Below are 27,471 nucleotides of genomic sequence, written 5' to 3'. Positions count from 1 at the left end.
AGTTGATTGTATCAATTACAAGTATTTAAAAATTGAGAAAGAAGTTTACAAATAGTCTAAAAAGTTATAATTGGTAGCATTATTAGCTTTAATTCAGTGAATTGCAAATTTAAGTATTCATTCTACAATTTGCCGTGCTTGATTGAACTTTTTTTTAAAATGTGATTGAACCTTTTTTTAATATGACTGAACTGTAAAATAAACGATTCAACTCGATCTCACTAGACTCGACTCATATCGGTATTGACACCTCAATTTGCGTCCCGAGAGCTGCGACTTGTGAGTGCACTTTCCACAAAATAAAGACAACATCGATAATGAATGAATTGATGATAATGTCTTTGCCTCTTTCTCCTACTAGCAAAGCAATACACTACTACACTTAACATACCACAAACTAAATTACAAATGCAGGTGCTCTCCATTTCAGCTTGTTGCACCATTCCTTCTTCTTCCCCAACTACCAATGTCTCCAAATGCTTAAGTCGCAGAGACCTTTTCTTCGATGGCGTCTCCTCCGCTTATTCCCACTCTTCTAATTCCCAAAGGTTTTTTCTTTTCTCTCTTCATTCGACAATTTTAGTGGGTTTGAATTTATTGTGAATTTTGTTTTTTTTTTTTTTTTTTTTTTTTTTTTTTTTTTTGCAGAATTGATGATTGTGGTAGTAATAATGTAGTTGATGATGAAATTCGGTCCAATTTTCCGTTTTCAACTAGGCGGGCTTTGATTCGGAGTTTGGGGTTTTGTTCTTGTTATTATCTTTCTACCTATTTTCCAGGTTTGCACCTTAATTATATAGTGATTTTAATGTTTTTATGTTGTTATATGATATCTGCATTGAGAATTATACATATAAATATGCGTTTGATGATAATGGATATGCGGCAATGTGAATGGTTCGCATCAATATGTTGATTTTGCTTGGGATTTTGAAATTAGTTGCCTGTTTTGTTCACCAATTACTTTGGGTGTAGTAAAATTGTATGAAGAGATTGAAGGTTGCAATGTTATGTAGCGAATAGTAGAATGAGAGAATGAGGTGTGTTTGGTGAAAGGGATCTTTTGAGACAATGCTTGGACGATCTTCTCAAGATCAATCAATTAAAGCCTTAATCCCATAAGTGGGGTCGGCTAACATGAACCAAATTAGATTATTCCGTGTAGTCATCGACATAAATCTTCCTCCTCCATCTCTTACGGTCCAATGCTTCATCCTCGTGCAAATCCATAAACCTCATATCCTTCCTAACTCCTTCCACATTTTCGGTCTCCCTCTCTCTTGTTTAAGCCCTCCATGGTCCCAGTCTTCCACTCTTCTGACCGGTGGACCCTCGGGTCTCCGTCTTACATGCCCAAACCAACGCAGACGGTTTTCTCTTAGTTTATCTGCAATGCCTGCCACACCTCCTTTTTTTGCGAATAACCTCATTTCTGATTCTATCTCTTAGAGTGTTCCCACACATCCATCTTAACATGCGCAATTCTGTAACCTCCATCTTTTTAATGTGCTCCTTCTTAGAAGCCCAATATTCTGTATCATGCAACACTGGTCTTATGGCAGTCCTATAGAATTTTCCCTTCAACTGTAAAGGAATGCTTCCGTCACATAACACTCCCGTGGCCGCTCTCCATTTAAGCCACCATGACTTAATCCTATGGGCCACGTCTTGATCAATGTCACCATTCTTCTAGATGATCGACCCAAGATACTTAAAATATTCACTCATAGTCAAATCCTTTCCATCCAAACTCACCACTTGATCTTCTCAAGATATGGAACTTAATTTTTTTGTCCAATGGATTAAAATTATGGGAGGATTTCAAGGCTCAGAATATGGATAAATCATGGGTTCTAATGGAATTCATGTTTTGCTAAAAAACATGATGACAGAATTTCTTCGTCTCCACTTGTTCTGCATGAGCTTCAAGATTTTGCATAGACTGTTGATGAAACTGCCTTACAGTAGTTCATATGTACTGAGGGAAAAGGGGTGGGTGGTGGGGTTACATTGTGCTATTAGCAACATGATCCTTATGGGGTGCTTCTAAAGTTTGATAGGGTCATGTATAATGGAGTTGTGTTGAGAAACCTGTTCAAAGCTCTACTGTTTTTCTGCTACCTGCTACCTGGTGTTTCTGATCATGCTCTTGCCTCAGTCAATTTCGTGCATCATCAGTCCCTTGAACCTATGAGGGTACTGCCTCACTAGCATAATCATAGATATGTTTGCACTTAACTTAGTGCTATCACCTGAACTTGCCTTTTACACAACTCTAACACAGATTTTCAAATGTTTGTGTAATTCCTGAATGTATCGTTTGTTGCAATTTTTTAGAAATATTTTATGAAACATTTTCTTATGCTTCTAACTGCCTTGACTGCATATGGATTTACAGCTTTTGCACTAGGGGATCCATCTGTCACAATTGAAGAAGTAACACCTTCAGTTTCCCCTTCTGGGCCTCTATTACCTGCTGAGGTTTTCTTTCCTTAGCAATTCAACTACTGTTTCTCTAGTTTAATTATGTTCTTTGGTGACTTCTACACTTTATTTACTGAATGTTCATGGCAGGTGAATTGATATCTATGTACTTGACAGGAAAGAGTTGTTAAGCTATTTGAGAAGAATACGTACTCTGTGGTGAACATCTTTGATGTAACATTGCGTCCCCAGCTCAATATTACAGGTGTGGTTGAGGTAATTACTCTTAGCAAATATTGATATTACTCAAGGGTTATGTGATTACTGATTAGTTCCATGATGTGAACGTGATTAGCTGTTACTATTCAAAGTTTAATGTACAGTCTGATCAGCTTTCTGCTTTTTCAACTCTGGCATTCTCTCTAGTGATGCAGTTTAACATGGTTATAATTGTTGAACAGGTTCCTGAAGGAAACGGTTCGGGAGTAGTTTGGGATGGACAGGGCCACATTGTCACAAACTATCATGGTAAGGTTTGAGAAATTATATATGTAGTAGATGATTATCCTGGTTATAATTTATCCTTCCTTGTACCAACTTCCAATGGTATATCTGATAAAGTTAAAGTACTTTGCCATGTTTTTTGCATAGCATGATTATATTTTTTCCCCTTTTTTCTTTAAGGATGTTGTTCGATAAAAATGAAGTCATTATTATGAATATTTGACTCTTTACCGACATCTTTTCTCACCGATTGAAAGTGGTTACATCAGATAAAACTAAGTAAATAATGTTGAGAAGTGCAAAATTTTTTGACACAAGGGTTGTCACCACTATGAGCAACAAATCAAGATTTGTGGACGAGTAAAAAGAAACTAGGTGATGTGGTTCATAAGTTTCTAACCTTTGTCTCTAAAGAATGAAATATCAAAAACTTCAGGAGAAATTAATTTATGTATTTAAGAAATAATATAGGTTCGGTGCATGCACAAGCATTTCATAACCAATTTGGTTTTATGCCCCAGGGATAACTATATAAGCAATTCATTTGATAAGACAAATGATGGAGTTTTATGGGTAAAGAAGGACAACTATATGGTTTTTATTGATTTAGAAAAGGCCTATAACAAAGTGCCAAGAGAGGTACTTTGGTGGGCAATGTTGAAGAAAGGTATCCCGGGAAGGTACGTGGGTTTGGTTAAGGATATGTATTGGGATGTGTCAAAAAATGCGAGGAAATGTGGTGGGTTGACAAAAAAATTTCCTATTACAATTGGATTGCATCAATGGTTTGCATTAAACTCTTCTTTTTGCAATGGTTCTAGAAAAAGTAACCAGATTAATTCAAGATGAGGTCCCATGTTGTATGTTGTTTGTGGATGATATTATTTTGGTGGATGAAACTAAAGATGGGGTTATAGTGATGGTTGGCTTCATGAGGATCCCTCTGGAGTTGCTCCTCATAGAGATGCCAAGATCTATCATAAATGAATGAACTGTTTTTAGAGACTTTTTCTTAATGAGGATGAATTTGATAAAGTGTACGACAAGCATGCACAATTCTCCTTCGTGATTTTGAAGACAGAACTTCTCTTTCAAAGAGAAACTCTATAAACCGTCGAAGTTGGTGGGCTAACTTTGGTGCCGACACTCTTCTTCAATTTTTGGCTTTCAAGTCTACTCTTGTTGTGAGAATGTGAGGGGAATTGGAGTACTTAGTCTTTCATCAACTTTTGTTTTGTTTTGTTTTGTTTTGTTTTGTTTTGAAGGACTAGTCTTTCATCAACTTACTTAGGAGGAATAGGTTGAATCCAAGTCATGCCGAAGATTTGGTATTCATCCACAACAACCTCCGTTTTTCTTTATCTATAAATTCTGATCAATATGAGGATGAGAAGGCCAAAATGTGGGATGTTGTGGTGATGATTTTGATTCAATAAATTAAGTCACTTGATGAGCTAGAATTAGAGAGTGAGTTGATCGACGACAATGCTTGATATTACTATTTTAATTATTGTTTTAGACTTTGGACTAAATTGTTTGTTATATGTTCTTATTTTGTTGTGCTAGAAGGTTGACAATCTTTACTTTATCATATGTTTGTTTTGGTACTTATTACTACCTCTGTTTCATAATATTTGCAACAAAGGAATATTTTATGTCTCACAAATAATTTCCCTTTGTTGCAAATAATATGAAACGAAGACCAAATTATTTTTTTTTTTTTCAGATTTTTAAAAAAATAATTTATGTTAAAAAATTGAAAAATTTGTCAAAAATAAGCTAACCACGCAACCTTTGCGTGGTTAGCTCCAAATAAATCAATCTTTCGATTAACTAAGAATAATTCGATCTTTTGGGGTATTATCTTTTGTTAGGCCAAATAACTTACAAGTTACAACCAGCCCAACGGGCTACTTTTTTTTTAATTTTATTTTTTATTTACTTATTTATTTTTTTTTTTTTTTATTTTTTTTTTTTATTTTTTTTTTTTTTGAAAATCCCTTACCCCCTTAGAGCCACCACCTGCTGAGCCACCCAGGCACAACTGCCCATGCACTGTACCCCTCACAACCCTTCCTTGCCTAACCACCACCTTCACCCACCCAACTCTTACTTGACGACTTTCCTTACTAAAATCGACCACCACAGCCACCTCCATAATCACTCACATAACCACCCCTCAATTGCTATCGGAAGCGCACCACACCACAACCCATCAAATTTATGTTTAAAATAATAACACGGCGCCACCACCCCGCATACTCCACAAAAACCACTTTTCAACTGTGCAACAACTATCACCGTAGCTTCACACATCATCCTCCATCGAAATTCGGAAACCAATGGTATTGTACTCACCATGGTCAATCAAGAAGCCACTTATTCAAGAACCTATAAATTTATTAAAAGCCCCAAACTAATTGTTGCCGCCACTCCAATTACCATGGCACTGTCGCCTACTTCCTCACCTTCACTTTCTCTCTCGTTGTGCTGCCACTCAGATTTCCGCCTCTAGCACTAACCCTCTCTTCTTGTGGTGAGGTGGGCTTTTGGGGGTGGTACAAATTTGCAGCTGGTTAGGGCCCAAAATTTCAGGTGGGTGGAGTAAAAAACAGAGAAGGCAATGATATAAAGAAGAGAGGTAATGGCGGGATTAAGGCGTTGAGGGTGACTTTAGGGAGGAGAGAGAAAGAGGTGGTGAGGGGGGAGTAGAGAGAGGTAAAAAAAACATTGAAATAAAAATTTTATAATTTTTTATAATTAATTTATATAATTAAAATTAAAATTTAAAAGTCAGACCAATTAAATGCAACACTTTTCAAAATAACTTGTGCAACCGGTTTCCAACAAGTCAAGACTCAATAAAAGAAAAACCTCATGAAGGTAAACTCATTTTTAGTTGATTAAAAGGTTGGCTTATTTTAAGCTAACCACGTAAAGGTTGACTTATTATTGACAAATTTTCCTAAAAGATTTGCATACCCATATCCTGAAAATTTTTGATTTGTCGTTTTCCTTCCTTGTACTCGTATATGTCCCTGTATCTGTATTGGTGCAACCTACTTGGTAAGTGTGTGGTGTGAGGCTGTGCCACTATTTAAGCCTATTATGTCAAGTTGGTAGATAAATTTCTGTTATTATTTTGTTGAAGTGTTTATGTTTATTTGTACAGTACTTTATGATTGACATATTTCACTATATATATGTAGGTTTTTTCCTCTTGAAATGCTGGACTGCTTTTGGTGTTTTTCCTTTTGGCTTTAAAATCGTGTAGTTATATTCTTTAGCAGCTAATTAAAGCAAATCCCTTGAGAGCAATTGCAAAGAAGACAAAAAGGAAAAAAAAAAGTAGGAAGATATAAAATAATGTTTACTTTTGTGGTGATATCCAGTGATAGGTAACTCGCTTTCAACTAATCCTAGCCCAGGACAAGTTGTTGCACGTGTTAATGTCTTAGCTTCTGATGGGTAAAATTACTATACCCACTTTTACCATAAAAACCTATTTTTTAAAATTTATCTATAGTAGAATGACTGAATTACGTGGTTTCTTTATGTGGATGACCTTCTTTCAGGGTTCAAAAGAGCTTTGAGGGTAGGTTAATCGGAGCTGATCGTGCAAAGGATCTTGCTGTCTTGAAGGTTTACTCTTTTGATACAATGATAATTAGCTTTCTTTTAATCTTTTATTTCATCTAACACCATGTTTTAATTGGTTTTCTTTCTTATTATTATTATTATTATTATTATTATTATTTTTTTTTTATTTTTTTTTATTTTTTTTGGCAATTGTATGTTGTGATTATGCTGTCAGTATTTGTCACTAGTAATCTTCTTATGTAGAGTATAATTAGTTTCTTTTGCATTTATCATGAAGTCTCCATTTGTTAATAACTTTATGCTTTTTTTTTGTTTTATTATTATTATTATTTTTCTTGATAAGTTTAAATTATTATTCTTTATACTCTACATTGCATACTAGATTACTAGCTAAATATTTAGTTTAAACTGAATTTTGGTAGTTCATTGATCAAGGCCCATTTGGAGATGTCTAGCTCAATCATAGACATAGACATAACCCTGAATGGAATCCTGAATAGAATTGTTACCAAGTCTTGGTAACATAACCCTCAATTTATCTCATTTCTTGTAAATTAACTGTAAACTATATGTCCTCTTCTCCTTATAATTGCAACAATTTGTTTTTGCACTATTCATGCACTAAATTTAACCATATATTTACTTATTGTTCAAAGTGTTCAAACAAATGCTATTACATAATTTGTTTCTGGATTGATCTTAAAGTACATTCTCTAAATGTCAACTTTTAATAATATGATTAACGATATTACTAATCTTTGCAAAACATGGAAATCAAACTTTTGCAACTGTAAGAAAAATTAGAGTACTATACAACGCATAAGTGATAAAGTATATCTAGATGTTATCTAATTCTCAGATTTCCTAATATAAATTATTTTCTTCATTCTCATTTTCTCACTACAAATGATATTTCATGAAATAATTGTAAAGGTTTTTTAACAATCCTCAAATATCATAACACATCAACCCCAGAAAAGTTTTAGGAGGTTAAGATGCACACACTTTACACATTAACTAGTTAATAGTAATATAGCTTGATAATGTTGCTTTCTATGGTAGCTGCCCAACAGTTTTATTATTTGTATATTTTGATAATAATGTTGTAATATTAATTTGGTGTGTACCATCACTTTGGAATGTAAGGAGTAAGGACTTCATTTATAGGAGTTTAATTTTTTTAGTCTTTATCATCTTAAAAAATAAATTTGTTGTTTGTTTGGTGTTTGAAGTATGCATTTTGTGATTGTTCTTTGTTCTTGTAGGATAACAACATTGTATTTGTGAGTTGAAATTTTGTTTATCTATTATGATAGGCTATTCTTGGTTCTTTGTTTTAAAATTGTTTTTGTTTCTTGTCTACACTTTGTGGTATATATTGCAACTGCTCTATATAATTATACGAGCACAACATTGAGTAATATTTGTCAGGTCACTGAGACAGACTCAAGTATGACTTTTCAATTAAGTTTAAAAGTAGCCAGTTGTGTATAATCCTGGTTATAAGACAGTACACATTGCCTGAAATCCCATTTTTAGCAGTTTCATATACATTGATTACAAATGACTCATTACACGTACGAAAATTTGTGGACGGATGATCAAGCTATATACTTTTCAGGTAGAAGCAGCTGCAGACCTGTTGAAACCCATTAATGTGGGGCCATCATCCTCCCTTAAAGTTGGTCAACAGTGTTTGGCAATTGGAAATCCTTTTGGTTTTGATCACACTCTCACTGTTGGTGTTATAAGTGGATTGAATCGTGATATCTTTAGTCAGACCGGAGTTACAATTGGTGGCGGTATCCAAACAGATGCTGCAATTAATCCTGGGAATAGGTATTTCATCTGATTTCTCTCTCCATCTAACCAACTGATAAGATTTTTTTTACTACATTACTCGAAGATCCTAAAGTCTGATTAAATTCTACGTCACACGACTTATAGCTACTACAGTTCCTCTTTTTTAATTTACATTTATCTTTGTGTTCATTTGTTTATTTAATTATTTTTTGCAATTTCCCATCAGTTCTGTTGACCAATTTGTTACCTAATTTTTTTTTTTTTTTTTTTTTTTTTTTTTTTTTTTTTTTTTTTTGCATTTATGACGACAGTGGAGGACCTCTTCTAGATTCAAAGGGCAATTTGATTGGAATTAATACAGCTATATTTACTCAGACTGGTGAGCTCTTCCTTCTGATTAACTTATATTACCATTTCAATATTTTATATAGTCATCAACTATCTTTAAGCTTCAAGTCTTAAAGCTAGTTTAATGTTAATTATTGAATCTGGGAATGTAGCTTGTCATTGGAGCTACTTGTTCAGCTAATCTTCCTACCGCTGTTATAACTTATAACTGCTCCATCCCTTAATACTGTTAATAGGCTTTCCAAACTTTTGGGCACATAGTTTTAAGAGAGTAAGAGTAAAGAAATTGTGTCATAGAAAATATTTATCATTTTATAATCAAAAAGGATAGAAATTGGGGACCCATAACAAATGAAAGCTAGACAATTGTAGCTTTCAGGTTTGTATTTTCCCCTAATATATCTCCAACTAGTTTGCCAGAAACTCATTATCGTTGGTTACCAAAAATTTTCAGCATTAAGCTACCTTTTTGTGAAGGATATAAAGCAAATGGATTTGCATGAGAATTGAGGTATTTAATTGTAAGAGATGGGGGAGGAAAATTTTTTGTGGATGACTATACAGAATAATCACATTTGGTTCATGTAGCCGACCCCACTTATGAGATTAAGGCTTAGATTGATTGATTGTAGCTACCTTTTTAGTTAAGTTGTGAACTTTCTGTTAGTGTGGTTTCAATGAATAGGATGCTTTAGTGTGGTAATTAGGTGAGAAATCCCAATTATTTGTGCTATATGCTAGCTATGAACGACCGAAAGACAAACTCGAGCTAACCCACTTCCTACCATTGAGACTTACTCTTTATCATGTTAGTGTTTGATCTAGGGAATACTTATGTTGTGACTTTGAAAGAAGACAATGTTAAGTTCCTATTCTATCAACCATGTATGTTCATAATTTATCCTTGTTATTGATTATTTGGTTTGGTTGGTGTTGAATCCCGTTCCCCCTAGCGCTTATCTCTATAGAAGTTAACTAATCAAAACCCCAATTTGTGACCGGACTAGCTTACAATTGTTTCATACTCTTGGTGTTCTTCACCCATTCCTTGTGGATACGATCCTTTGCTCACCCTAAACTTTTCTTAGGTTGGTTTAGTAGAATTAGTGTTTGTTTTAGGGTGATTTTCCAACGACCGATTTATTCCTTACCAAAATGGCGCCGTTATTGGGGAATGGTGTTAAGCATTGAATTAGTTGTGAAATATGTGAGACTAGTTCACTTTATTGATTTGATTTTTCTTTGTTTCTCTTTAACTAACCTACTAATCTCCCATCTAGTCTTCTTTGTTTTATGACCAAACGCAGCAATAGAGCACTTTCTCTTGTGCCATTGAACCTCGATTTTGAAAAGATAGTAATTTCTAATCGAAGAGAAAAGAGGGTGAGAGCTAGTGGCGCTACTTCAAGTAAGCCACAAGTGGGGGTTGCGTCCGACTATTCTTGTTCTAGTGAGTCTAGTGGAGATATCATTCCATTAGAATCACCAAGAACAAATTCTCCAATTTATACTCCTCACTATCAATTTCAAATGGCTCTTCCGAATAAAACATTGAGAGAGTTTGGTGTTCCTCCATCATATTAAGAAGCGAGTGAGATTGCTACTTGCACTACCGAAGCAAACAATTTTGAGATAAGGCCCGCCCTTATCACATTGATAAAAAGTCATTAATTCTCTGGGGCGAAACATGAGGATCCCATTGCTCATCTTAAACTATTCACACGGTATTGTAGCACCGTGAAGGCGAATGGTGTAACTCCCGATTATATCTTGTTGACCATGTTCAAGTTCTGTCTCTCGGGGAAGGCAAGTGATTGGCTTGATAGGTTGCCTCCTAACCCATTAACAACATGGAACGAGGTAACTTCGGCGTTCCTTGGGAGACTCATCCCTCTTCGGAAAACGGCGGAGTTGAGATCCAAAATTTCAAATTTCCAACAAGAGCCCGATGAGTCACTCTATGATGCTTGAGAGAGATTTAAGAGCTATCAACAACAATACCCACATCATGGCATGGAAGATTGGCTCTTGCTTCATGGGCTTTATAGGGGCCTCTTGAGATTGGATCGGATATTATTGGACGGGGCATCGGGTAGACCACTCATGCACAAGCCACCAATGGAAGCACTTAAAATCATTGAAAATATAGTCCAACACTACACCGATTGGAGTACCGATGAGAGGAGCACTTCTAAGAAAGGAGGAAGGTATGAAGTTATTACCATCAATGTGATTAGTTCAAAATTAGACGCTTTGTCTTCTAAATTTGATCAATTGCAATCTTCTCCCCCTCCTATCTCCCCTCTTCATAACTCACATGCATCTAATCCTTCAATTGATGATGTGTCAATGCAAATGATGTATTGTGATGTGTGTGGTGGTGAAGGTCATATGTCTTCCGAGTGTCCTTTGTTGAATGAACAATGTTCCCCTTCCTCTTCTATGGAACAAATTAACAGTGTGCATGCGAACCCTAGGTATGACTCCTACTCCAACACCTATAATGAGGGATGGAAACATCGCCCCAATTTTGGTTGGAGGAGTGGCCAAAATCAAGGGTAAAGTCGTGGTTTAGGAAAAGTGCAACATCAAAGTCATACTAGTGGTGGTGGTAACTATGTGTCTAGTAATCGAAGAACCAGCTCATTGGTTCGGGCCTCCTAGGGAGGTTGAGGCCCCGGGGTATAGATGGCGGTAAATATTTCAAAACCCAATTCCGATCTGAGACTCTCGAAGCTTGTCCTCATGTTATCGAATAAGAACCTTATGTCTTCATTTGACTTTTTCACTCTATTTATGGTCATTTTGTGTTGAGTGTTCATAAATTGGAAGGTGATGTAGCATGGGGTCCTTATGTCGTCCCGATGCACATAGAAAGTGGAGAGGAATTCAAGGGTTAGTCTCTTGGAGGTTTGAGCGTGCAATTGTAACCTAGAGCCTAGGTCGGCGCCCTCAAACAACATTCTAGCATTGTCCCCTACCTCAAGGGCATCGGTTACCTCATTATTGTAAAACATGGTTGGCCTAATTCGCCTCATCCTGTTTCTAAGGAAATTGCTCGAGAAGTTCGTGTCATTGAAGATAATTCCCATTGTATCCACTTGTGGTGGGTCAACGGGGGGGAGGTGGTGACGAGTTTCGGTATCTTACGGATGTGTTTCTTGGGCGGTTTCTTCTTGACATGGTTGGTCCTTATGCAAAACAATTAAACACACCACAACAATGCAAATCACCCCACTAATTACACACAAAGACCCTATGTCCACTTAGACAACAATCCAAGGCTCAAACAACACCAACAAACACCACACAAAACACGTTAAGGCACTAAGTCCACCACCTAGAATCAAGTTTAAGCAAACCACAAAAACAACCAAGATGGACTTTACTTCTTCAATTCACAACAACAATTTAACACAAACCATTAGCATTCAACTTAAACCATTCAATATAACAACTTGCATAAGCTAGCATGCTCTTCATTCACAAAATCAACTCCATGCAATTCACACTTACTCACAAAAATTCACCTTTCACAACATTCATGAAACACTTCCAAATTCAACAATATTTAGCAACTATCCACAATCATTCACCAACTACCAAATCAAACAACTTTTAAAGTAATTTTAAACACAACCATTCAAGATTTCAACCAATAAAGTAGTGTAGGGAAAGAACAATTATACTGAGCTTAACGTGGGTGCAATACCCGTAAATGAGGTTTTCCAACCTTCCTAATGCCTTTCAACCAATTTCCTTGAATTTCAACCCACAAGAAAACCCCCAAATTAATTTTAAAGTTAGGGTTTTGAAAATTTTTAGCGATTTTAGGGTTTATAGATGGAAAAAGGAGTAGTAGTTGTGTATTTGTTGAAGAGGAGTGAAGCTTTTGGTGATTTTTAGGTAAGAATTTGAGTGTTTTTGTGAAGATTTGAGTAGGAGTAGTGAGGAGGAAGGAGTTTAGAGAGAGAGGAGAGAGAATCGTGAGTTGAGAGGTTTAGAGTGAGAAACTTTTTTATTATGATTGAAACCGTGTTGAACGTGCCTTTTACTGGTTGCACGAACGTGCTTGCATAAGAACCAACTATGTCAAGAAGAAATTGCCAAGAAACACATCCGCAAGACACCGAAACTCGTCACCACCGCCCCCCGTTGACCCACCACAAATGGATACAATGGGAATTTATCTTCAATGACACGAACTTCTCGGCCAATTTCCTTAGAAACAGTACAAGGCGAATTAGGCTAACCAAGTTTTACAATGATGAGGTAGCCGATGCCCTTGGAGTAAGGGACGATGTTAGGAGGGATTTCCCTTGGGCTCCCGGTGAAGGAGAAAAAGAGCAAGAGCAGCAGCAACAACAACTAGATTAACAAGACCACCACCAACAACAACAATTTCAGCAACAACCAAGTTCGAACAAGAGTACCAAGAAGGGTACCAAGGCCAAGGAATGGGTGAAAATAACCCATATCTCACATTTGACCAGCAATTCGCCAACTTGAATGCGGGTTATTGCATGACCACCGAGTTTGAGACCTTCAGAAAGTCAAATGGAGACTTAAGGTCCTCATTCGATAACAAGAGGACAAGCTTCGAGAGTCTTAGATCGGAATAGGGCGATTTTTGAAATGTTTACCGGCATCTATACCTCGGGGACTCAAGCTCCTAAGGAGGCCCGAGTTGGTTTTTTCGATTATTAGACGTATAATTACCACCACCGCAAGTATGACTTTGATGTTGCACATTGATGCGTATTTTTGACGGTTTCCTTTGATAGAAGGATTTGAGTGATTTTAAGGGTGGAAATTTGAAAGATAGTCTTAGAAGGCAACGACTTCTAAATTTGATTTTTGGAGCAACGATCCCAAAACCCTAGTTAATAACTAGTTTGAACCTTAACAAAATTCTCTTCGAGCAAAAGCTCAATAATATCATTATTATAAAACGTTTTATCGAAATAATTGGCATACGACTAATATATATATAGGAAAATTAAATCTACCCTACTTGCTCCGCAAGCAAACTAAATAAAATCCCTAACAATTAATTAATGAACCAAGATAGCCCACTAACTAATTAGCCAAGGCCCCATAAATACTACTAAGAAAATAATAAAAACATTAGTAAAAAAAAAACTCACTTCTAAAACCCCTACTTTAAGAGCAAGGTGAAACCAAGAGGCATAAGTAAACCGTTTCCTTAATTGTCTCTTCAACTCACTTGTTGTCACGTGCTGACTGATCCCCATAGTCTTTTGCACGCGCGCCCACTAACTTCCTTCCTAGTCAAGGCTTACCTCGAGTATTGCTTATAGCAAGTATGGCAACGAAAGCTTAGAGTAAATGAGTAAGTAAAGCACAAGTGAGAGAATGATTAAGAGAACTTTGTATTGCTTCAGAGAGAGTGTTTACAAAATGCTTGGATGATGTACAAATGAGGGGGAGGCAGCCTATTTATAGTGCTCCCCATGCCTAGAGAGTTTTAGCCTAGAATGTTCTAACCTCCTCAAATGGAGGGTTCTAGAGCTGAGCTCTTTCTAAAGAGTTCTACACCATTCTTCTCTAAGTATTAATTCGTGACTCACTGACTCCTCTTCTCTCAATCTCTTGGCACGTAAACTCTCAAACCATAGAAGTTTTAGGTTTGCAACCTCGTAGGCTATTTGCTCATCAACAGACGAACCCAATCTAAAAAGTCTTCAACATTCACCTGTAAATGAAAGTTCCAACAACTTCAAATCTCATTCATTGTCAATTGGAAAATTTCTTATAACTCCCCTAGGTTGTTCATTGTTGATTATTCTTCCTTCCCTAACCACTTGAGTTGACATGTTTGAGCAATTTCTTGCGTACTCTTCTCAATTTTCTCATTCATTCGTTCAAGACTCAAGATCTTCCTTTGTTAAAGTACTCATGATGTCGTAAATAATCTGAAAATTAAATACAAGTCCCAAGTTCTTTCGTCAACAAATAAAACAAGTGTCCACAAATATTATACTACCCATGAATACAACCGTGCGTTAACATGTAACCACACTTTTAACAATTATACGATATAAATTAACTGAATTCCCAAAGAGTACTTCTTGATTCACAAACTTAATGAAGACACGTCTATAGCAATGTAGTGTAATCTTTGGCAGCAAAGTAAATCAATGTTGACACAACTTTAAATAAAATTAATTCAATTATTTGGCAGCAAGCCCACCAACTCACCAAGCAAATTAAGAGCACAAACCAACAAATAAAATAGGAGTTACGAGTACCTATGCACAGTTACCAGTCGATTTGTGCAATTTATTCGAACGACTTTTTTTTCTTCTCGATCGTGTAAGTCGAGAGGACCAGCCGATTTTTGCAATTTATGCGTATTTTGACAGTTTTTATTTGATAGAAGGATAAGTCGAGAGGACCTCCACTTATGGCTTACTTGAAGTAGCGCCACTAGCTCTCACCCTCTTTTCTCTTTGATTAGCCTTTACTATCTTTTCAAAATCGAGGTTCAACGGCACAAGAGAAAGTACTCTATTGCTGCGTTTGGTCATAAAACAAAGAAGACTAGATGGGAGATTAGTAGGTTAGTCAAAGAGAAACAAAGAAAAATCAAATCAATAGAATGAACTAGTCTCGCATATTTTACAACTAAGTCAATGCTTAACGCCATTCCCCGGCAACTGCGCCATTTTGGTAAGGGATAAATCAGTCGTTGGAAAATCACCCTAAAACAAACACTAATTCTACTAAACCAACCTAAGAAAAGTTTAGGGTGAGCAAAGGATCGTATCCACAAGGAATGGGTGAAGAACACCAAGAGTATGAAACAATTGTAAGCTAGTCCGGTCACAAATTGGGGTTTTGATTAGTTAACTTCTATAGAGATAAGCGCTAGGGGGATAACCAACCAAACCAAATAATTAATAACAAGGATAAATCATGAACATACATGAGTGATAGAATAGGAACTTAACATTGTCTTCTTTCAAAGTCACAACATAAGTATTCCCTAGATCAAACACTAACATGATAAAAGGGGAGAACAGAGAAAGAGAGGGTGGTACCAATGCTTGATCCTTGGACCTAGACTTCAGAGGTTTCATTCTCTTACCACTAGTCCACAAGGGAAGCTGGTAAACACTAACATGATAAAGAGTAAGTCTCAATGGTAGAAGTGGGTTTCTAGCTCAAGTTTGTCTTTTGATCGTTCCGAGCTAGCATGAAGCACAAATAATTGGGATTTCTCAACTAATTACCACACTAAAGCATCCTATTCATTGAAACCAAACATCCATAGTCATAAAAATAGCATAATCCAATTGCAAAAGAAAGGACTCACTCTCAGACCCCATCTTTCAACGTGAGTAAGGAAATGAACACATAAGCATGAAGTGGCCACCAAAATACACATGCAATAATCAATTCATGCACAAAGAGGCATAAATCCAAAGTAGAATATGAAGAAATCCAAATCAATCAACCATGACTTTGTTTGGTTTTCATCCAACCCCTAACTAACCAACTACTCACTAAACATGGTAGAAATTATTCTAACAATTAAATCTAGGGTTATCATGATTTCAATTAAACTAGGAGAGAGATAAAACAAGGATAAATTAATCATGCAAGAACAATTAACAAAGATCAAACAAGAATTAGAATTAAACAAGGATAAAAATCAGAAAATTAAGAGGATAGAGAAAGAGATTACTAATTGATGCTTCAAAATTGAGAATAATTGTTGAAATTGATAGAACGAACTTCAATTGATTCTTACAAATGATAGAGTTTTTGGAAATCTAAAACTAAGGGAGAGGAAAACTATGCACTAACTAAGAGAATAAGTCTAAGGGAGTTAGGAGAGAAGAAAGTCTGTACAAAGAAGCTCAAGGGAGGTATATATATCACCCCCAAATAAAAAGGACAAAGAAAACAAGAATCGGGCTCGACAGCAGGCTGCACGGATGTGCTAAGGTACGGCACGAACGTGCAGACCTCAGCACGGACGTGCCACCTTATTCACGGTCGTCCAGAATCTGTTTTGCTGAATAAGTAGCTACTGTTTTGAACCCAGATACCCTGCATGTGCAGGTTTTGGCACGGACGTGCTTGTTTCTGTATGCCCATATAGACCTGGCAGTGGCAGTTGGCACGGCCGTGCAGGGTCTTCTTGGCTTCATTTTTCCTTCTTTCTTCGATTTTGCTTCTTTCTTCTTCATTCTTTCTTCCCTTCTTTTCCTTATTGCTTTAAATTCCTTGCTTACTTCCCGGGATGCTTCATAGTCCATTCTTGGGACCTAAAATGTCATAAAAAAACAATAACAGCCCCGTGAAGCACGTAATACACAAAATGCATAAAAATAGAGTGATTAGTGAACTAAGGCATGATTTTTCACAAATTCAAGGCTAAAAACCACTCTACAATCTTACCAAATAGCAAGCTATCAAAAACCGATGTGATTTATTTGCATATTGTGCTTGAATCTTTTTAATGTGCGTAAATTATCATTTAGTGTAATCTATACATCTGCCATGAATATCATATATCAATTTTTTTTCCGTCCTACTCAAAGTGCCCCTTACCCTTTAGTTCACTTTTGTAAGAGTTGGTTCTATTGAAAGCATGTGAGGTTGTATTTTTGTACTTTTGTAGTTTTGTGGTTGTACATGGGTTGTGAAGTTATACTAAAAGGGAATGGGGCTAACTCACTGGGAAATTTTTTTTTTTTAGTATATGGGGCAATCATAGTGGGATGGAAGGAGTAAAAAAAAAATTAATTTATCAAATCTGTTAAGTTTCTGATAATAGATTAATAACTATCTCCTTGGCATGTTTTTGACAAATGGACTGTATATAGGAAAATGAGTTTGTTGATCTTCACAGATGGCATAATTAACATCACTCTACAAAGTTTTAAGTGAAAGGGCTTAATTAACATCAGGGAAATAGAAAATCAGCTAAAAGCTAACAAAATCATCCTTGCTCAAGGCCTCAAGTTGAAAGAATACCTGCCCACCGATTCTGGTCTATCCCAATCTGAAACCTTGAAATCAGACATTTTGATTTTTGAACTTATGAACCAAACCCAATTCATCCTCCATGGTAGATATTCCACCTGGTATAATGTATCATTTTCTTGTGAGTCACTTGTTCTTGGAGCCTTGCATCTCATTCTAACACATATTACATGCAATAATGGATTAACGGTCTCAAAATTGGATTTTAAATTGCACATTTAGCTAGAAGTTGGCAAAATTTTGTTGGCAAAGGCTTCCAGATATCAATCCCTAAATCTACAACAAGTCATCCTCTTATTTTCTACCTATGACATCAAAAGTTCACCCAGTTTACAATGCAGGAATGAAATCTATGACATATATACCATCATGACAGCATATAAAAGACTGAAAGTTTACAAATGCAGGAAAATTAATGATGATTAATATAGACCAGATAATTAAGAGACATACCCAAAAATTTTGTACCCTGAATTAATGAATGAATACGAGATATACCTAGAAAAAAAATATTTGCACCTAATAGGAGTTTTTGGTTGCAGGTACATCAGCTGGGGTGGGGTTTGCAATTCCTTCTTCAACTCTACTCAAGATAATACCTCAGTTAATTCAGCTTGGCAAAGTAAGTGACTATTTCTCAGACGTCTCATGATAAATGAGTTGGATCTATTAAAATATAGGAATGTGAGTGAGACAAAATAAGTATATATTACTTTTGAATTAAAGTAATAGAAAGATAAATAAGCTTGTAATCAGTCAACCACTCAACCATCAGTTGCCTTAGAACTACATGCTGACGATGTGCTGTTGAAGGTTGTTCGAGCTGGTCTAAACATTGAGATTGCTCCAGATTTGGTAGCAAATCAGCTAAATGTTCGGAATGGAGCTCTTGTGTTGCTGGTTTGTGCATCGAGTTAATTTTCAGCCCTTATTGATAACTATTTGAGTGTCAGCACTTTCCAAGTTACTTATTGATGGAGAATTTTCATTCTCTTTCAGTTATGAAATGAATAAATGAGTTCATTATTTTAAAATTTTCTTGCAGGTTCCTGTGAATAGCATAGCAGCAAAGGCAGGACTACGTCCCACCACAAGGGGTTTTGCTGGTAAAATCATTCTGGGAGATATAATTGCTGCAGTGGACAATAAGCCTGTAAGTTGTTTGTATACTTTTTCCGATTAACTTTATATTCTTTGCAAAAGTTTCATGTTACTGGAGTTCTAGGAAATGTAATCTAGTTCATAAATGCAAAGAACCGTCTGGAAAAAAAATGTAATAATAAAATTAATAAAATATAAAAGAATATATTTGTTACAGAACACAGCATTTGAAGGCCCTCAGATTGTAAATCGATTGGGCTTTTTTAACTGAAACAACTTAAAGAAAAGGGATAAAAGCCCTTCCTTATAGCTGTCAGTTGGGGATATATTATTTTACTAGAAAGTAGTTTTGCCTAAGGAGAGAATACGAAGTATATTTTTTGATTTAATTAAGAATGACCAAAACAATGGAAGTTATTGACCTTATAGTCTTAGGACATGTTCACTTCAGCTTAATTTAGTTCACTTCAGCTGCAATCAGTTCAGCTCAGCTGCGATCAGTTCAATTCAGTTCAATTCATCTCCTAATTTCCTTCTCTCATAAAATATTCAGCTCAGCTCCAATTAGTTCAGCTCAGCTTAGTAAATGTGAACAGGCCCTTATTTATTAGTAATGAAGGTTAAAAGTTGTTTTCTGTTGAGATATGTTCCTTTGAAGTAATAGACGTTATGAAGTTCACAATTTCTCTTTGAACAAACACAACCTGAAGTTTTTAACGTTTTTACCCATACAACGAAGTACTCCCTCCGTTTTTAAATACTAGCTCCACTTTTCTATTCTAGTCGTTTTTAAATATTTGCTCCATTTCCTTTTTTGGAAAACTTTTACAATATTTAATTCATTTCTCATACTTAGTGGACCCAACATAATACTCTCTCTCCTCCTATTTTTCCACTACTTTTGCTTTTTACAATTTTTTATTTTCTCAACCCACCCCACTACCTCCATATTTTATTACTTTTGCCAATTTCTCCTAAAACTGTTTTCCAAACATACGTAAAAATAGAGGGAGTACTCCATTGCTGTATTGCTCCATCCACTTAAAATTAACAATTACAAAATTTCACCAATATGGCAATATGTAGTCCATACTGGGTGTGTGGCTGCATAACTCTATTTCGTTCAATTTTAACAGCAATATTTGAAAATGTAAGCTTACTAGGTATTTTCAGAAGTAACTGTTTTCCAGACATACGTAAATATTATGAAGGCTGTCATTACCAAACTGAAGTCTCCTTGACTCCTTGCTAAGGCCCTTGGTCCTATTATCTGTTAGTTATGTATAGTTCAGGTGTTCAAGTTGCTGTTTAATTGTGACCATCATCACTATTGTTGTAAGGCGTGAACCTCTCGTAGTTCAATGAAGAATAGACCACAATTTCTACGATATCAACTATCTTGGCGAAAAGAAGTGAATGAAAAGTATCGGTAGAGGGAAATTTCACTAGGTGAAGGAATGTAGTCATGTAGAGGAATATTTGGTAAATAGCATGGTTCATGCAGTAGAACAAAATAATGTAGTACTTTGTGTGTAATTTATTCTCTGAATGGGCAGGTAAGAAGTAAAGCTGATTTAGTGAGAGTACTTGATGACTACAATATTGGAGATGAAGTGATGTTGAAGATTATAAGAGATAGTGAAAGCTTAGAGGTGCCACTTAAATTGGAGGAAACAAACTCGTGAATTAGTAAATATTCTTATTGTTTTTCTTGTTTTCTTATAGCATTGGGAGTTTAGACTGAGTTGTAAACCTTGTAATCAAATAATGTAAATTATATGATTCTATTGGTACTTCCTCTTTTTTCTTTCTTGTTGCAAGACTATAATTATTGTAGCCAATTGTAAATTTTTTATCTTTACGAATCATACATTTGAGTAATCTAACCTATAGAAATTTCATGGAGGCCGCATTATTCATTTATTATAGAATTAAAACTGCATTTATACCGATGAACATTGAAAAAAGCTGCATTTATTTACAACTTTGCCATTTGAGAAACTTGGAATTTCTCAATTCCATGACCCTTTATTGCCTTTAAGTAGGTCTAACCGGCTAAGGGCTTTAAGAAGAGGAGGAGGTGTAAAACCGTAGAATACCATTGGATTGTTAGAAAATAAGAATTGAAGTATCCTACTACTACGTATATTTGTAAATTTTTCAACAGTTATAAGAATGGATTTTTTTTTTTTTTTTTTTCCCACAAAGTATGCGTGATGGAGTAATGATATTAGAGCAAGCTAAGCTTTGTTTTATCACCTTAGTAAACAAAAAGTGCAAATCATATTGCAAATTTGGATATTACTGGGTATTTTTTTTTTAACACAAAAGTAGCATATATATTACTTGGGCAAAGCCCTAAAAATTACATAATAACTATCATAGAAATGCGTAAGGCAAAATGCATTCTATGAAAACCGAAGTAGTCATACTGTCTAAAAACTGAAACTGAAATATTGTTTACAGACATAACTGAAAGAAGCAGAAACCAAATAGTACTAAGCAGTTGTGGCATCATGTAGAGCCTTCATATCTTCTTCAAAAGCAGCAACTGCACTTGTTGGGCAGGCATAGTGAGGAGTATGGCCCAAACTCATAGTCATTGCATACTTAGCCAAATAGTGAGCTAAAGAGTTTAGCTCCCTAGGGATAGTACTAAACACTATCACCATTTTGTTGTTGTTTAAAGCTCTAGCAACGTCAATAATCAGGCACATAATTCATGATGCATTTCATCCCCTTCCCTATTAAGTAAGCTTCTGATTTCCTGAGCATCACTTTCAACTTCCAGAAACTGAATTAGCATAGCTTTAGCATAGTTCAAGCCCTCCTTCAAAGCATATAACTCTGCAGCTAAAGCACTAGGAGCATTATACTTGCTTGAATACCCAAAAAACCATTCACCCTGTGCATTCCTGAAAACTCCTCCTCCTCCACCTTTCTCTGAAGAAATCCATGCTGCATCTGTGTTGAGTTTCAGCCAACCTGCCTTTGGTGGTTTCCAACATGGAGGTTTGACAACTGAAGGTCCAGCATCATCTGAATTCTTTCTCTTGCTCCCTAAGGTGTCCTGTAAAACAAAGGAGTTGATCTGATAATCTATAATGAATCTGTTAAAAACAGAATTACAATTATAGACCTCTTCTTTAAAAATAAAACCATTCCTCAGTCTCCAAATATGCCAAAGACCTAGAATGAAAATTGACTTCCATTTAGGGGTCTGAGAAAAATTATATTGAAGCCAATCATTCCAGTTAGAGTTCATGAAGAAGGAGTAGTTAAAAGTAGGGGGAGGTTTGATTTTGTGTAAGATCATTTTCCAGAGAATACTAGAGGTATAGCAATCTCTGAATAAATGAATGAAAGTTTCTGAACTGGAAAGACACCTTGTGCAAATTGCATCAAATCCTGGAAATTTAAAGGCAAGAAGAGAAGTTGAAGGAATGATAGAATGAATACAGTTCCACATAAACATTTTGTACTTGAAAGGTACTTTTAGCTTCCAAAAAGCCTTCCAGCTAAAGGAGAAAGGAACTGGATAAGGAGATGAGTTCTTGGAAAGGAAATAGGCAGACTTTATGGTGAAAACTCCAGATGAATGATGCTTCCATCTGAGTTGATCTGGGGAATCAGAAGAATCAACAATAGAAAAGGGGGTACTTAAAATCAAATTACAAATGTTAACAGAGGTAACAGATGCTTGATACTATCTATATACCACTTCCCATCCCTAATAATGTTAGAAACCCTCCAATGACATTTAGATTGAGGAATGTCTCTTTGGATAATCTTGTAAAGAGCTACATCCCCAACCCAATGATGATACCAAAGAGAAGTGTCCTCCCCATTCCCAATTCTGATAACAACACCCTTAAACAATAGCTCCATTCCCCTCAAAATGTCCCTCCACATTGTGGATTTTGAAGAATTTGGGATACAATCTTGAAGGTTTGTTCTTCTGGCATATTTGTCTTTAAGGATTTTAACCCAAAGCTTATTAGGCTTAGTCAGATAGATCCAGCCTAATTTAGCCATGAAAGAAATGTTCCAATCTCTTAAAGATCTCATACCCAGACCTCCCATTGAAATTGGGATGGTAACATTATCCCATTTGGTTCTAGGAGAATACTTGATGGAGTCAGTTCTATTCCACAGAAATTTTTTGCAATGCTTTTCAATGTCATGAAGAATAGAAATAGGCAGAAGACTATGCTGCATAGCATGAACAGGGTAAGAGGGTAAGAGCTTAGGACAGACTTAATTAGAGTACATCTTCCAGCCATATTTAACAATTTGGCTTGCCAACCCTTAATCTTGTCCAAAGTCTTAGAAACTAACTCCCAATAGTCCCCTTTTTAAAGCTTATTAGGGCTAATGTTAATTCCCAAGTATTTCCCAAAAGAGAAACTAAACTTAAAATTGCAAAGTTGAACTAGTTGATGCATAATCCATTTTTGAAGGGAAAATAATACTAGATTTTAAGTCATTGACATGAAGACTTGAAAAAATCCCAAATTCATCAAGAGTTTGCATCATGGTAGTAAGATTATGAACAGTTGCTGTGCCAAAGAGAAAGACATCATCAGCATAGAAAAGGTGAGAGAGATTATAATTTTTAGACATTTTCAGACTCTTCCAATCTGTTGTTCTAACTTTCTCTTCAATCAGTAAGGATAATCTCTCCATACAAAGAACAAAAATGTAAGAAGAAAGTGTAGGAGATTATAGGTACTAAATGCGGAAATAACATGAATCATATTCACATAGCACCAAACCAAGAATCTCATGCATAACACATAAAGAAGTAAGAATTATACCTTTGAAGCGTGATTCCACGGTGATCGAGCAAGAACAATGGGGAGATAAAGAACCTCAAACGTGATTCCTCTACTTGGTCCACGGGCACAGATTAAGACCTCCACTAATGCTAGTTAGTCGCGAAAGAACCCTTCTATCGACCTTCTACGGAGATGAACGAACGATCAACTAGCCAAGAACCACCGCGCAACACCACGTGGCCACTAGGGGTGGCCGGCCGTGGGTGAGAGGGGAGAGTGAGGGGCGTGCGTGTGAGAGAGAGAGGGTGAGAGCCTTTTGGATGTTGGTTGCTTAGATTCACAATTCACTGTATGTTAATTGTGACTTAATTCATCAACCCTAGGCAAGACTATTATTTATAGATCGTATCTCTAAATAATAGTCCAAGTCCAAATCCAAGCCCAATTCCTAATCCCACTCAAACTACACTTAGCCCAATCATACTTATGACTAATTAATTGCTCATGAGGCCCATTAATGGGCCTCTAACTTGCTTAACCCATTACCCTTGTGTGTGACCAATATAGGATCCATTCTAAAGGGCTTTGGGCTATTTGACTAGCCCAAAGATCATCTCTCATAGTCTAGCAACAGAGGATGACGCCCCAATAGAATGAACTTATTATCTCCATAATAGTGACCCTTGATATATCTAGTAATTGCACTTATCGAAGACACAATTCCTTCAGAAAGAGGATCCCCTTGTCTAATCCCTCTGGAAGGACTGAAACTAGGAGTTATCTCACCATTCCAAAGGACTGAAATTTGAGGAGTGGAAATACAATGCATGATTAGCTTAATAATAGAAGGAGGAAAGCTAAAACATGTCAAAGTATCTGAAATGAAAGACCATTCTAAGCAGTCATAGGCCTTAGCAAGATCAAGCTTCAAAGCCATTATATTTTTGCCTTTTCTGCTCTTATGAAAAAGATGGGCTACCTCTTTAATTAGAATAATATTATCCCCCATACTTCTATCTTTGATGAAACTGGATTGAAAGGGGCTGATAATCTTGTGAAGCACATTCCTGAGTCTTGAAGAAATAATCTTAGTGATAAGCTTGTAAATGGTGTTACAAAGGCCTATAGGTCTAAACTCAGAAATAGTAAGAGGATGGTCCTTTTTTGGAATGAAGGAAATGTAAGAATGATTCACAACAGAGGGAATGAAGGAGTTGGAAAAGACTTGACAGATAAAATCAAGAATAGATGGACATTAGTCTTCCCAAAATTGTTGATAGAAGAGAGGTTGAATACCATCAGGCCCAGGGCTCTTAATGGGATCCATGTAGAGTAAATTCTTTCTTATTTCCTCTGAAGTAGGAATGACACCAAGAGAAACTTGATCATCAGGGCTAAGAGTGATAATTTGAGCAGAAGACATGGGGTAGATAGAAGGAGGATTAGAGCTAGTGAACAAATGAATGAAATGATTTCTAGCTAACTCCTTTAAAGCTAGTTCATCAGAAACTAAAGCACCTGAAGAATCATTCAAGGCTAAGATTTTCCCTCTACTCTTTTTAACTTTGGCTAAAATGTGGAAGTATTTAGTATTATAATCACCAAATTTCCTCCAATTGATACCAGCCTTTTGAGCCCAAATAACTCTTTCTCTCTTATAGATCAAATTCAACTCATGAATGAGATCATACTCAAGATTGACAAGGAATCTGGAATACCTATTAGCTAAAGAAAGTTGAATACCATTTAGCCTAGCTAACAGAATTTTTTTTTGTTTATGAATGTTACCAAAAACATTAGAATTCCAGTTAGGGATAGAAGATAGAAAATTTGATCTACCAACAAGAAAAGGATGAATTTGACCAGAAACTTTCCAATTGGAGACAAAAAAATCCTTAAAATCAGCATGTTGCAACCAAACCTCTTTACATCTAAAAGGAAAAGGACCTTTGATAGGATCATCACATAAACTAATCAAAAGCGGATTATGATCAGAATATGTTCTAACTAGAGTAGTGACCTTTACCCGAGGAAAGATTTCCACAAAAGCAGCATTGGCAATTGCTCGATCCAAACATTCCCTTATCACTCTCCTACCATGCCTAGCATTCTCCCAAGTGTAAGGATTACCAGAAGTTCCCAAATCCATAAGACCAGCTGCATCAGTGAAGTTATTGAAATCTCTACACTGAGTGGATCTAAAGGCTCTTCCCCCTTGCTTTTCACCTTGGGAAGTGAACTCATTCATGTCTCCAACTACTAGCCAAGGTGTAGCAGGAGGAGGGAGATTGGATTGCATTTCATTCCAAAATGCATGTCTAGCTCCAGGCACACTTGGTGCATGCATGCCTGTAATTAACACTTCAGGTTGATGACTGTGAAATTTAAAAAGGGAGTGAAATTTGTGTTGATCCTCTGTATGAAACAGCATGTCCAAGGTTGATTTCTAAAAAACACAAATCCCTCCCCTTAATCCTCTAGTAGGAATAACTCTATGCTCAGCAAAATTGAAATGCTTCTTAAGATCAGAAGCTTTACCAGCATCACATTTAGTTTCTAACAAAATCAAAACATTAGGCTTATGTGTACAATCTAGATCCCAAGCATGAGACAGAAAATCATCATTATTCACTCCCCTAACATTCCAAACTATAAGCTTCATTTTTAAATCTGGAAGAGGTTTTTGAGGGGATAATCTAGGGATATCACCTGGTTGATGATTATGAGGGAGGAAGAAGTCCTCCCAGTCCCTCTAATGGTTCCAATGACCCAATCCGTGTATGTCCTCCGTCTTGATTGGAGAGATGTAGCTGCTCATTGCTACAAGGGGTCGAGGATCCTCCAAGAACAACACCTGTGCTTGCATCCCTAAGACCTCCCCTTGTGTTTGATAGATCGCGATATGGTACCCAGTTGCGCCATGTTTTGTCCTTCTGTTACGGACTGCAAGGGAATAACTGGTAGCCTTTCGTGCATGCGCCTGAATTGGAGCAACTTCTCATGTAATGGCCATTGGAGAGACAGGCTCAACTTCGCATAAGGAGGCATCACTTCCTCCTTGCGTCTCAAAGCATCCATGGCTGCTAAGCATGACTGTGTCTGAAGTGAGGCTGTGGTTGGTATCCTCACTGGAGTGCAGATTGGAGATGGAGTCTCTGGGAAGAGAGAAAGGGTTGATGATTGTGTCTGAACAGGGTTTATCTCCCTGTGAGCCCAAATTCCGAACTAGATTTGACCCCTGAAACTGGTAAGTCAACGAATGGGGTGGGGAGTTTTGATGAAGTGGCAAATTCAGGTTCAACAACGCTGGTGAGGTCTGATAAGGGTTTGGAGGTGGAGTTAAGTTGGATGGAAGTTTGGGGATAGGATGATGTCTCGATGGAACTGGTTTCCATACAGGTAGGGTTTGTGTCACTGATGATAGTTGAGTCATTGTCGGAGAGGATGGAACTATGACCTTGTCTTTTTCCATTTTTGTCAAACTTTGAAGAAAGCAAAGGAGGAGATGAAGGATCAGTAGAAGTAAAAACAGTAGAAGAAATACAGATTGGAGTTAAAGCAGGAGTTAAAGTATTCAACTCTAAAGTAGGGTTTGCTTTTATGGGAAAAACAGGAGAACTAGGAGAGATCAAATTAGGCAAAACCAAATCTTTCACTAGATTTTCACCTGACACTATCACCAAATGTTCATCAGAAGTTAAGTCTTGCTGAGATGGAGTACTAGCAGAGTTTAACTTAGAGAGAGAGTTAGAAGCAATGTCTTTATTGCATTGGCTAGTTGTAGGTGGCATTGAATGAGCTACAGTAGAAACTTGAGTCTGTTCATTTCTCAAATTGTCATCAGCCAAAGCTTTTCATAAATGCCTAGAGCCCTGAGCAGTTTTAATGCTGGGGT

The 27,471-nt window shown here is 36.4% G+C and overlaps 1 protein-coding gene and 1 non-coding gene across 2 annotated transcripts; one reads left to right on the top strand and one right to left on the bottom strand.

The window, feature by feature from the left end:
- The first annotated feature begins 379 nt into the window (after window positions 1-379).
- LOC145595391 (protease Do-like 8, chloroplastic) lies at window positions 380-20,677 on the top strand. Its single transcript, XM_081651792.1, has 13 exons — window positions 380-548; window positions 649-779; window positions 2,399-2,481; window positions 2,602-2,700; window positions 2,886-2,952; window positions 6,321-6,396; window positions 6,504-6,570; window positions 8,150-8,367; window positions 8,643-8,710; window positions 18,240-18,319; window positions 18,511-18,597; window positions 18,743-18,850; window positions 20,355-20,677. Exons 1-13 carry the CDS (start codon window positions 409-411, stop codon window positions 20,481-20,483), a joined length of 1,353 nt encoding a protein of 450 aa, XP_081507918.1. The 5' UTR covers window positions 380-408; the 3' UTR covers window positions 20,484-20,677.
- Window positions 10,588-10,694, bottom strand: LOC145596275 (small nucleolar RNA R71). Its single transcript, XR_014103130.1, has one exon. It is a non-coding gene; the product is annotated as a small nucleolar RNA R71 (small nucleolar RNA).
- Window positions 20,678-27,471: the final 6,794 nt, after the last annotated feature.

This window comes from Chenopodium album, chromosome 19 (assembly GCF_948465745.1).
Source record: "Chenopodium album chromosome 19, dcCheAlbu1.1, whole genome shotgun sequence".
Lineage (NCBI taxonomy): Eukaryota > Viridiplantae > Streptophyta > Magnoliopsida > Caryophyllales > Amaranthaceae > Chenopodium > Chenopodium album.
Note: the sequence above shows the minus strand (reverse complement) of the source record. Positions and strands in the feature narration are given on the sequence as shown.

Coding starts and splice junctions, on each gene's coding strand:
- LOC145595391 (XM_081651792.1), top strand. CDS start 409: ATGCAGGTGCTCTCCATTTCAGCTTGTTGCACCATTCCTTCTTCTTCC. Junction 18,320..18,510: donor AGTTAATTCAGCTTGGCAAA/GTAAGTGACTAT, acceptor GTGCTGTTGAAG/GTTGTTCGAGCTGGTCTAAA. Junction 18,851..20,354: donor CTGCAGTGGACAATAAGCCT/GTAAGTTGTTTG, acceptor CTGAATGGGCAG/GTAAGAAGTAAAGCTGATTT.